Here is a 12406-nt window from a genome sequence, read left to right on the forward strand (position 1 = left end):
TGAGCTGAGGTATCCCTTGTGGAAAAATTGTCGTGATCGGACTATAACTTTTCAATGCAATTAAAATAAATGAAAATAGAATTCAATACTCAAAGAACACAAACTGATCTAATCTGATTAATTTACAGCAAAATAAAAAAATATGTAAATGACGGATAATGAAATCTCGATTATCACTTTATCATGCGAGAGTATAAAATGTTCGGTGACACCCGAACTTAGCCCTTCCTTACTTGTTTTTTTTATGAATTTTCTATTGAAAAATACAAAATTTTACTCAACCCATTAATTCTCATTATTTTATACTTCCAATACCAATATTTATTATATTTGAACCTTTGAAATAGATTTTTTTATTTTCAAGTTTAGTTACACTTCTGGGTTCACGCAAGTTTTTACTGTTATCAAAGCATGCTCGTTTGTGCCGCTCTATAAAGCATGTAACAGCTATGTAGGCATGTCGATAACAGCGTTGTTATTGCAACAGCTTGTTGCAGCTAATTATGAATAACTATGCAACATTTTGTGGCACATATGTTCTGCTAACCCAATTTCTAATTGTTGCCACACCGCTTACACATGTTCTCGCTGCCACCGCTGCAAAAAGCCGAAATGCTACAATTGCACTGCTATGTAGCAAGCCTACCAGCCGAGTCTGGCAGTGCCACTAATGGCAAAAAACTCTAATTTCTTATCGCTAACGCCGCAAACAACTAGAACTGCAAAACAGCTAATATTACCATTTAATATTAAATATGTAAATTTTAACTTTATATAGATATACATAAGTACTTATACGATATGCATGTATGTGTATGTTAACTAACGTTGGTCGGGCTCGTAAAAAGCTGCCACGCGGTGCCAGTGTTCGGCGATGGCGCAATCAATTTGGGTTTTTCCTAATAATGCAGCGGCGAAACAATAGTAGAAAAAGCGGGGAGTAAAAAGCACGAACAGACAGCGTTAAGTTCCAGTTGAGAAGCGGCAAAAAAGTGCTAAGAAAAAAGTAGAAAAATCGAAAAATCGAAAAAAAGTTGCACTGGCTTGCGCATACGTAATATCCCCCACCGCTTATCAGTCGCAATTAACAACGGAATTGTTTTTGCCTTGCCATTTTTTATAACCGATATAATCCGCATGCGGGGACAACTTGGAAGTGGGTAATTTTTGCATAAATTTTATAAAAATTCAATAAACGCTTGCTTCCATTCAGCGACCGGCTTGCCAGACCCGTTTACAAGTGCGCTTATATACAAAGTATGCCTTAAACAGTCTTCAATAAAAAGTTGCATAAAGTCAGTTTATTTAAAAAATCGAAAACATGTATAATTGTTCTAAGCGCACTCATAAATCTAACTTTTAGCTATTGCAAACGAATTTATGTGTGATCTGTGCTTGTACTTTTGTGGTGTTGACCGATCGCACAAATGTCAGAAGTTTGTAATTAATTATATTTTTTGTAATGCCGTTTAGGTTTTTCTTTGAGTTTTTTCGTCGAACCATGTTAATAAATTAAATTTTCGCGTTTTCCATTGTAATGACTTCCTCAATTATTACAAAGCCATTACTCATTAACCCACTGAATTATCACCTCCGCTGTCAAATTGATTATTTAAGAGCGTTAAAATTTTTTACAACATTTAATTGTTTAATAGTTTTGGTATTTAATTGTTTCGTTTTTTGTTTTCGAATTATAAACTCTTTATATATGCTACTTTGAAGAGGTAAAAAATAATTAAAAATTAAAAAAAAAACAATGTCCTTTAAACTAACTTCAAAGTAAGACAATTAATTCAAGTAAAATAAAGAAGTAAGGAAGCACTAATCTCGGGTGTAAGTGCAAATTTTACGCTCTTACAAGTCGAAAGAATCAAAGCCAGGGAAATACCTTAAGGGCCGGAATTGAAGCAATTATACAACGTGATTTCCAAAGTAAACAGGACTTAAAAAAAAAAAACAGAATAAAATAGTTTTTTTTTTTCGGCAAAAATCAATTAATTTTATTCAAAATAGTCTCCATTAGCTTCAATACAGCTTTTTGCACGGTCCAAAAGCATGTCAAACGAATGTTTTAGCTCGTTGGCCGGTATGACCGCCAGTATGCCGGTGCAAGCCTTTTGAATGGGCAAATGAACTTTTCCGCAAAGGAAGAAGTCGCACGGTGCCATATCAGGTGAATGCGGGGAGTGGTTAATGGTTAAAATGTGAGTTTTGGTCAAATAAGCGTCGATCGAAGAGAGCAATTTTGGTCGCCAGTCAATTTTTGCAAAACAAACCGAGCACACACCTTTCGTAAGCATAAATGCTCGATCAAAATGCAATAAATCGATGTTTTGGATATGTTTAATTCCATTTCCATGAATTTCAAGGATGTTTTCGGCTCATTTTTGTTGAATTCACACACAGTTACGACAGACTTTCCGGTGATCATGGACTTTGATTGGCCCATATGTTGATCGTTATTTATTTCCTCGCAACCACTTTGAAAACGTTGAAACCACTCGAGCACTCTGCTACGGGATAGGCAATCATCGCCATAAACTTGTTTCATCAACTGAAATGTTTCGGTAAAAATTTTACCAATTTTAAAACAAAATTTCTGTTGGCTCTTTGTTCGAAGCACATTTTTGCAACGATAACACCAACATTCTGACTCTTAAAACGCAATAACTTCACTCCAATCCATGAAATGTCATGAAATTCTCACTGGACAATCAATAAAGATAGCAGATTCTAACGCACCAGTCGACATATAAATGGCCACCAGGGGGCGCTAGCTGCTATTTACAGTGGAACTTCTCTATCTCGAATCACCATAGTCCAAAAACAACTTCGAGTTATGGAAGGAAATTTGAATTCCATTGCCAATTCAAGAGCTCGAGTTATGAATGGCCAACATACACTGGTTTGTTAGAAAAACTAAAATCATATCAGAGTATATTGGAGCAGTTTGTAGTATCGACCCGATTTAATCTATTTTTTCCAATACTACCTTCAATGAATAAATAAATACTAATGAAGCGATCACTGCGGTGAGCGCCACATACAATTACCCGGATGTTACTTGTTAAATGGGACCTAAGCTAGGTATATCAAAAGTCAAGTATATATACTGGGTCTACATATTCGGTACCTAGGGCTTGAAAAGTTTTGGTTGTATCGGAAAATGTAACGTTAGGTGAAATCGGTCGTGATATGTGATTTAATAAAAAAGAATGCGGTGCCACACCCATTGCCCAAATTTTTATACCCATAAAGCCTACTCTCGGAGGTAATTTTTAACGTCTCTGGCGTATTTAGTTATTGATTTATTTTAGTAGTTTTTAACAGTACCGTTATCTGGGGAGTATGCGGGGTAATCCTCTCCATTATCTCGCTGTCGGTAAGAGTTCTTATAATAATTGTCCTAAGTGAATTTGGGTATTGCAGTTTTAGTGGCCTAGGAGATATGTACATTAAACCACGCCCGGCCACGCCCATTTTTTCAAAGTTTTTAGCGCTCTCGTGCTTCTAGCTGGCAATAGTTTTGATTTGATTGAAATGAAACTAAGTTGAACGAAACAAAGGTAATATGGGTTACAGGAATTCGTTGAATTGAATCAATTAGCATATTTTGTTACCACTCTATTTCGGTCAATTCGTTAATTGACTAAATTAAGAGCCAATTAAAAATTAAAGAAACATTCTATTGCGTTGTTACTTCAACTCAAAACTGAAATACAATTTTCTTTCATTTAATTTGATTCTGTAGCCGATCTCCTGGAGAACCTCTGAATATTTTAAAAATTGAATTGCTTTAAAAACTTTACCAAAATCCACACCTCACTTTATGCTCTCTTCCAGAAATGGGAACTGTACGTGCTCAGTCGACTTGGCTGGGATTTGTCCTCCGTTACGCCTTTGGATTTCCTGGAATTGTTATTAATCCGCCTGCCCATCAAAAGTAAAGAATGTCCTGATCTGAGTCTCGATAAAGTCAGGCAACATGCGCAGGCCTTCATATGCTTAGCAGCCAAAGGTGAGTACTGTCAATTAACTAATTAAGTAATTTTAATTAAGTAATGAAATGTGTTAATGCTGCACAAAAGTTTAATTGCCAATTGGAGAGAATGAACTGCGGTCGTCTCATAACGCATACCAACGGCTCGAAACCAGTTGCTTGGCAGTGAACTAAGCCACATTCTTATTCAAACTGAAATATTTAGTATAACCATTTATAACATATTTCATAACCACTGTCACTGCGCCTCGCGCTCAGCTGTTTTTTGCTGTTTCATTCACACCGCAAAGTTAAATAATCTCTGCAATTGTGGTCAAACTACTCTACCTGCTGTGCTGTGCGCTGGCCAGCCAACTTCGGCTGCTATCTATGCGCCGCATATCCTTTGAATGAAGTTGCCCACCTCTAACTGGCGTTAGGTGGTCGGTCGATCGGTTAGCCGGTTGGTCGCTTGGCTTTCATGTTGTCTGCATTGCACAGACGAGGCCCTGGCCAAGGTACAAAGGAAGATGGGTAATGAAAACAGCACACAAATATAAAACATTAATAAAAATCGCAGACCGCGCAAATAACCTGTCTGCGGCTTTTTCACGGCATTATCAACGGCAACAGGACAAGCGATAGCATCAAAGAAAAAGAGCCACCAAATGAGCAAAAGAAAAATGTAGCGGACGCGCATGCGTTACTGCCAGCAACACACCAAATGCTCGTTTGGTTTCGTTCATTATGAAATATTCTTTTAATGGCTTGGCGTGTGGCTTCAGGATGCCAATGATCTCCTCATATTGCGTCCACGGCGAGCGTAAGTTTCTCGGTTTTTAAAAGTTCGGCATTGCATTAGCATTGTGGTTGCACGTTTGCGCCTTGCTAAGAAGGCAACATTGAATTTTATTGATTTTGTATTCATTGAAAATTGTTTGCGCTAACAGTTCTGCAAAACCTCAAACACCGACACCGAGATTTGTCTGGCCTTTCGTCTGTGCTGTTACACCGCATTCCAACTAATTCATTACTGATTGACTCAAGCGAAGGATTGCCTTTTACAAAGTCCATGAGCCATTTGCAAGGTTTGCTATACCTTAAAGTTGTCTACAGTTGCGGTGTCATTAAGCGAAGAGTAAATTGGTTTTCTAGAAATCAATTTCAATGAAACATAGTTTGTATAAATATGTGCAGCTGTAGAAAAGGTCTCACTTAGGTGAGTGTCTTCGCAATCCTTTCAATTATATCATTCAGCCATTAGTTAGTACTAGAAATGTTCAAATATGTTCTACACAGTTTGACAGTGAATTGCTACTTTCTTACTTATCCTTGACCATATTGTATCCTGACTGCTTAATACGAAAAACTCTGTGGTCTAAGTTCTAATTCATCAATGGTCGTCGATCGTGAAGATCGTTCATTTTGAGATCACTGAAGGATCGTAAATTTTTGTTGATCACGAACATCTCTAGGAACTAAGTTTTAAGGCATCAATAGTCCCGGATCGTGAAGCGTGTTCACTTGAAGATCGCTAAAATTTTCAAATATCACATTTTTGAAGAAGGTCTATATAAGAAATTAACAATATGAGAACTTGAGTTGATCCAGAAATTATTTCCCGTTTCTTCAAACGTTATTTGCCGCAAATGATGCTACTTATTCCGAAAATATGGTACGTTAGCAGGTTACTGTAAACAAGATCCTCAATTAATCTAGCATTGTCAAAACTAAAACAAATAAGTTCAACTGGGCCAGCGTTAAACTGACATTTTTCTAATACTCTTTCCAAAAACATGTCGTACGCCTGTATCTACCATGGAAATATAATATTTTGATGTAAGGATTCTTCTACTAACACGTGGCTAAGTCAAGCGTTTACCAAATTGAAACAGTGGCGGTATGAAATTTTATACCCAAAAACTCATAATGTGAACAGCCACCGAAATCAATTTGAAACATCACAAAAGTGCCGCCAATATTCACCAAAAAAGGCAGTTAATCTCTGTTTGTATAACAGGAACATCCTCTTCAATGGTTGGCAGAAACTTAGTCGCGTGGAACAGCTGTATAAAAAAGAAAAGTAAAATAATAAAAATTTAAAAGCTATATAAAATAGCTATAAATATGTCAAAAGCAAGCTATTGCGGTGCCCAATCGATTGCTTTAACGGAATACACGTATGTTCTTTTGAAGTGAAGAGGTCGGCTTAAATAGCGAATGTTTTTCGGGGGGCTTCCTACTAATATGGTAAAATGAAATATGATGTTAAAAAAAAGCAAATATTGGTAACACTCTCCGTAAATCTATGAATGAGTTCGCGAGTAGAGCCTTTTGACTTTTATACAGTATTGTGCAGAACATAAGAAATCTATACCCAAGAAAGTCTATTCTTAAAAATAATTTTTAAAAGAAGCAGTGAAAAGTTGTATGTTACAATATTATTAACATTATAAAGGTTGATCCATTTTGAGGTTCCGAAGAGGGAAGATTATCTCTTTTAAATGTTTGTCGTGGCTACGTTTCAGATGGTTCATCCGTTGAGTCCAACTTTCGACGACTCGTTCGACCATTTCGACTGGTAATTGGTGAATGGCGCGCGTGATGTTTTGCTCCAAGTCATGAATCGAAGCGGAATTGTCCGAATAGACTTTAGATTTTACATGTCCCCACAGGACAAAGTCTAACGATATGATATCACCTGATATTGGTCGCCAATCGACCAAGTGTTCCCTCAATGGATCCATTGATTGCTTCCATGTGTGGGAAGTGTCGCTGGCTTGTGGAAACCAAATATCGGTGATCTCGCTGATTCAGGCATCAAATAGTCGGTTATAACGGTCGCCATTGACGGTTACCTTCTCACTGGTATCATTTTTGAAGAAATATGAACCGTTGATTCTATCGGCCCACAAACCACAGCAAACCGTTGGTTTTTCCAGATGAAATTGTAGCTCAGAGTATATCGCCAGAAATAGGCATCCTCGCTTAACAAAATTTGGTTCAAAACGTTCTTTTTTTAACTTTTCAAGAGCCGAAATTCGATATTAGCGACTTTAGTTATTGCAAAGCTATGTTTTTTAAGTTCTCAATTTTCGATTTCGGCGTAAAATGCGGAAAGTCGACGCCGCTTATCAGCTATCGAGCTGAAATTTTGCATACATCCCTTTCTCTCCAAGGAGCTGCATTTCTTCGAACCGCCAATATTGGATCACTATTGGATATGGTACTGGCCTGTCATACAAACAACGATCCAGATAAAGCTATTGTATGGACAACTTTTTTGTTCGACGAGACATCTTCAAGAAATTTGGTAGAGAATATTTTTCAAAACAGCGCTACAATCTTCAGAGAAATTATTCAGATCGTTTTACTAGAGCAAATAGCTGTCATATAACGTACTATATAACATTCATTAACAATAGAAATGAAAACTCGCCTATGTTTTGCCCATTAGTGTTCCTATCAGTTTAAACGCCGCGTGTTATTAGCTGCAGAGGTGAGCTAAAATATTGCGTGTATTAAACAAAAATAAATAGATATTTTTTATTACGGTCACTGAAGCCCAAGAGTGTTTTATTTGTAAAAAAAAAAAGCAGTATTCGTTTTTTTTTTAACTTTTTAATATGTTTTTCAGTCTCAAAAGAGGTAAGTAGCAGGTAACGCATGCCAAAAAAATTAAGGGAATCCTTCTCACACTCATTGTCCCCCTATTTGAATATTTCACAATTTTTTCCCTTAATGAAATTGAATTGTGTAGTGGCGGCTCCCACTACGTAAAAGTGTCGGGTTACAAATAAATTTTTTCGCAGCACAGAGAACTGAAATACAAAAAAAGGTTCAGCCCTTTCACGATCACGATTTCGCTATTTTTTAAATGTCCCATAAACCTTCAAAAAATAATTTATGATTTTATAATATAGCGCAGAAGTAGGTAGTCACATAAATATACATATTTACATATATATATATATATATTTATAGATATACATACACACGTGTGTGTGTACTAAATTGTGCGTTGGGCTTAATGCCTTCCATGGAATTTTTTTTTTTTCAATCAAAAGCGGCGCCTCTCTGTTGTTTTTGCTTTCGTACAGGTAATTTGAGCTAATTTCCAATGCAACATTGCTTCACATACACACATACGCACATGTGTTTGTGTGTGTGTGTGTCGACATTTATTGAGCGCTTATTGATATATTTAGTTAGGTATGTGTGTGTGAATGTGCGGATCAGTCATAGCACTTTCGTTCACACTACCCACACATCCACATATTGAATGCATAAATTTGCCAATTTAATTTCTTAATTAAATGTCGCTGGCAAATGAGTTGACGACATAACACATACAAGAAATTACTACTACACCGTTTCGGCGCTGCTTGGCGGCGGCGCGCAATCCTTTTACAGCGCTTTTTGTCCCCGTGCCCCCTTAAGCATAGCTGTATGTCTTTGAATGTGTTTTTATAATATTTGTTATTGTTGCTTAAATACCCTCAACATAAATAACTAATATACATATATATTGGGTAGTCGACAAAGTATTTTCGATAGAAAAAGATTATTTTGTCAATACATAGTGGTTGTTGCAGTCGTTTATCCCCAGTGCTACCAATCACATTGTGTAATATACCATAAATGGTCAGCATGTTGCGCTTAGTCGATTTAGTCAGTACCGTCTGTTTGTCCGTCTGATAGCGATTTGAAATTGTGCACACATCTTTTTCTCCACAAGACGCTGTTTATTGGTCGTAACCTCCGATATCGGACCACTATAACATATAGCTGCCATACAAAATGTGCGTTCAGAATTTATTGCTTGTATGGAGAGCTTTTTCATTTGACGAGATATATTCACGAAATTTTGCTAGATTACTCCAAAATATCGCAACAACCTCCGAACTAAGCCAAATGCTCTGTTCGGATCACTATAGCATATAGCAACTGATAAAAAATAAGCTTTTGTTTGAATCCTTTTTTTATTTGTGAAGGGCATCTTTTAGGGTTTTTTCTTGTTTTGTTGTTGCTTTCGGCGGCGCACGCATTCACCAGCATGCCCATATCGCATTTGCATAAAATTCGTAGTGTAATAATAATAACAACAATAACAATATGCAGGAATGTGTTGCGGCATGCAACAGCGGCAAGGAAACCGGTATACATACATACATACGCACATTCACATATAATAATGGGCGCTGAAACCATCTTCACAATAAAAAAGATATGCGCACACAATCAGACGCACCTACTTATAACGAGTGGCAAATGAAGCCTTCAAAGCAGACGAAATCCAGATTCTTCGTGGCGGCGCAGAAATGCAAAGGATGCGCTGTGTCTTTCAACTGTTTTGTTTTTATTTTTGTGTTTTTTTTTCCTATTTATCTTTTTTTTGCTGCCAACAAAGGTGAGACGACACCGAAGGAAGTTCGCTCACTTTGTTGTGATTTTATCCAAAAATAAAAAGTATTCAAAAACGAAAAAAAAAAACGAAATGAAGAAGAAAAGCAAAGCAAAAAAAGGCGAACAGAAAACGCAAAAATGCGAATGCCATTACGAATGTGAAACGATCGTAATTCATTTCTCAGCGACCACCTATTGCTTCAATGGCAACAGCGCAGACAAAAACACAAACAACAAAAAGAGACGAAACTACAAACACGCAGACAAAAAAGCGTTTACTGGCGCGCCGTTGCTGTTGCCTGTTTTGCGCAGTCAATCGTTCACACACACACACACACACGCACCCACCTGCATATGTATAGTGTGCTGCTGCTGCCTGGTCTGCTCCGTGCTGTTGTCGCTGCTGGTTGCACTTTTTTGTTGTTGTTGCACTTTGTTTGTTGCATTTGTAGGCTCTTGCGTTTTGTTGCTGCACACATTTGTTATTGTTTTTAAGTGCGATTCACCTTTTGATTGTCGCTCACTTGCCGCCACAACTATAGCATACTTTCAACTGCTGCAATTGTTGTACTTTCTTCTTTTTGTTGTTGTACATTTTTGGTGTCTCTGTCATTTACAGTGATCCGTTGGTGTTGTTATTTCATACCTTTTAAGAAGTTGGGCGACAATGTCGCAACGAACACCACTGTTGTGATCCAACTATTATTGGTGTTGTTGCTGTTGTATGGAGGATATGCTTGCATGTGTGAACGGTGGTTTTGCGTGAGAATACTGCCTGAACACTGTATTCGATAGGAGACATCCAGTAATAGTACAGGTTGCAGTGCTCCGACATGTTTGAAGCTGAATCAAGGCGACCATATTGGTGCGGCGTAGTTAAGGACCGGCCCCCGATAGCCTTGTATGCTATCAACAAGGTTTGTGCTGCCAGCTAGCGACTTAGAATTTTGCTGTGGCTCTATAAGGCAGTAAGCGCCGCGGTATTAGAAGTGAAAGCACACAGCCTGTCGAGTGCCACACATAAAATATTAGCGACTGGTGGTTGTAGTAGTTAAACAGCAACGGGGAGAGGAGCCCACCCTGCGTAACCCACTGTTTAGTTCTTCTCAGATTAGAGTTTTTACCTCGACACAGTACGGATGATTGCCGATCGCTTACTTAGTTTATAGTCCATCTCTTCAGTCCGTGCATACTTTTCGATGTCCTCAAGGAGTGTTGTGTGATTGAGTGTATCGAAAGCTTGCGACATGTGCAACGCTACGAAGATCGTCCACTCTCAAGATAGGATTTTGTTGAGGCCACGAACTATCTGGGCATTTATGACGCTTAGTACTTTGGTGGTGCTGTGCACTTTTCGGAAGCCATGCTGGTAGTTTGCTTGACGCAGGTAGTGCGTGGAGTTAGGTAGTAAGTCTCAATTGCCTTCACTACTTAGGAGAGGAGAGTTATCGGAAACATAACACATTTTTCTTTGTGATTTCTGTTGAAAACTCATTGGAAAAGCGTTTGGTTTTTCGAAAACCATGGACACTACTGTGCAAATATTACATTTATGTTTCGTGATTTTATTTTCACATTTGTTTTTTTGTTTTTTATTTATGTTTTTGTCAAACCCAATCGAACGACATTTTTGTTTCTGTTTTTGTTTTTCACTCGTTCGCGTCTCCCAGCGCCGATTGTTGCACGCCAAAAGCTGTTCAAGCGAGCGAGACCTTCAAGGAATTTCAACATAATTGGCTTCATTTTTATGTCTTTTTCAACACTCTATGTATGTGTGTTGGTGCTTGTGTTCATTGCCATTTCATTACATGGAAGATTGCGTGGAATGCGGCGCACCGGATGGCAGCGGAAGAGGTAAAGGATTGCGCAGACGTAGGATTGTGTTGCAGCACAAAGGCAGTGTGGTTCAAATATCGGCTGCTCAAAGAGGTGAACGAAAGGACTTTAAGTGAAATTGCCAGACGATTTCGCTGTGATATTGTTGTCATTTTCATTGAACATTCAAATTAGGTTATGTTTTGGTATTTATTTGGATCTTTGTGGCGATTTTGCACGCACTTCACACGTATTTAGGTCGGGATTTGAACTTGGTACACGGTGGGGCCAGGGTCGCTACGCGAAAAGGTCTCTTACAGTTATTGCCTTACTTAACGAGCAATTAGCTGCGGCTGCCCTTCACCACCGCCGCCGGCACCATATTGAAAGCCGTAAATGCATTACACCATATGCATTGGCGATAGCAAGAACAATACTAGTAATAATAGCAATAACAACGGCAACGAATCGCCGCCGATGAAGCATCGACTTGCTTAACATTGCATTGCTAATTAAAACTGTAAAAAGCAGCAACGTCGTGCACATCGTGGCGACCGACGATTGTTGGAGACTTAATGCGCTATACATATGCGTGAGTTTTATGCGCCGTTCATGTGTGTGCGTGCGTTATATGGTTCGGTTTAATAGTCATTTTGTTAGTAATCCTGTGTTTCTTTGTTTTTTTTTTTCGTTTGTGCACGTCTTCAATTCGAGCGCCTGCAGGCGTCTTTAGAGCTTGTAAAGTTACAAAACTGCAACACATGCGAGTACTCACCTACATATATGCTTGTGTATGTGTGCATCATTTATGAAAATGTGCAAGCATGAAATCTATGAACAACTGCGTCTGAACTTTATGTTCGCTGCGCTGTCTCGCAATAATTTCTACGCCCATTTCCGGTCGCTCAAATATGTGCGAATGCAAATACAGTCAGTCTGCTGTTAATGTAACGGACTGCAGCGAAAAGCGCGCAGCGCCCAGTGTGATCGTTTCTTGAGGCAATTACTTATTGCTTTTGAAAATGTAAGATTAAAAATTAAAAAAATGCAAAAACATTGTTTTTTTTAATAAAAAAATATTTTTTGCAAACAAATTTTTTTTATAAATTTATTTTTTTTTTTTTTGTTATAAAAATTTATTAAATTGCAACAGATTTCCATAACACAATATTGGAAATTGCTCAGTCAGTTCAATTTCTCTCTTTT

At 37.9% G+C, this 12406-nt stretch overlaps 1 protein-coding gene across 1 annotated transcript in view; it reads left to right on the forward strand.

Annotated features, from left to right (window-relative positions):
- LOC108973665 (G1/S-specific cyclin-D1) overlaps positions 1 to 12406 on the forward strand; it is a 105315-nt gene that overhangs the window by 84887 nt on the left and 8022 nt on the right. The window contains exon 3 of the mRNA XM_018941067.1: positions 3844 to 4018. Coding sequence (XP_018796612.1) covers positions 3844 to 4018 — 175 coding nt within the window. The remainder of the gene's footprint in view (positions 1 to 3843; positions 4019 to 12406) is intronic.

This window comes from Bactrocera latifrons, unplaced genomic scaffold (assembly GCF_001853355.1).
Source record: "Bactrocera latifrons isolate USDA-ARS-PBARC rearing strain unplaced genomic scaffold, ASM185335v1 scaffold_5, whole genome shotgun sequence".
NCBI classification, from domain to species: Eukaryota; Metazoa; Arthropoda; class Insecta; order Diptera; family Tephritidae; genus Bactrocera; species Bactrocera latifrons.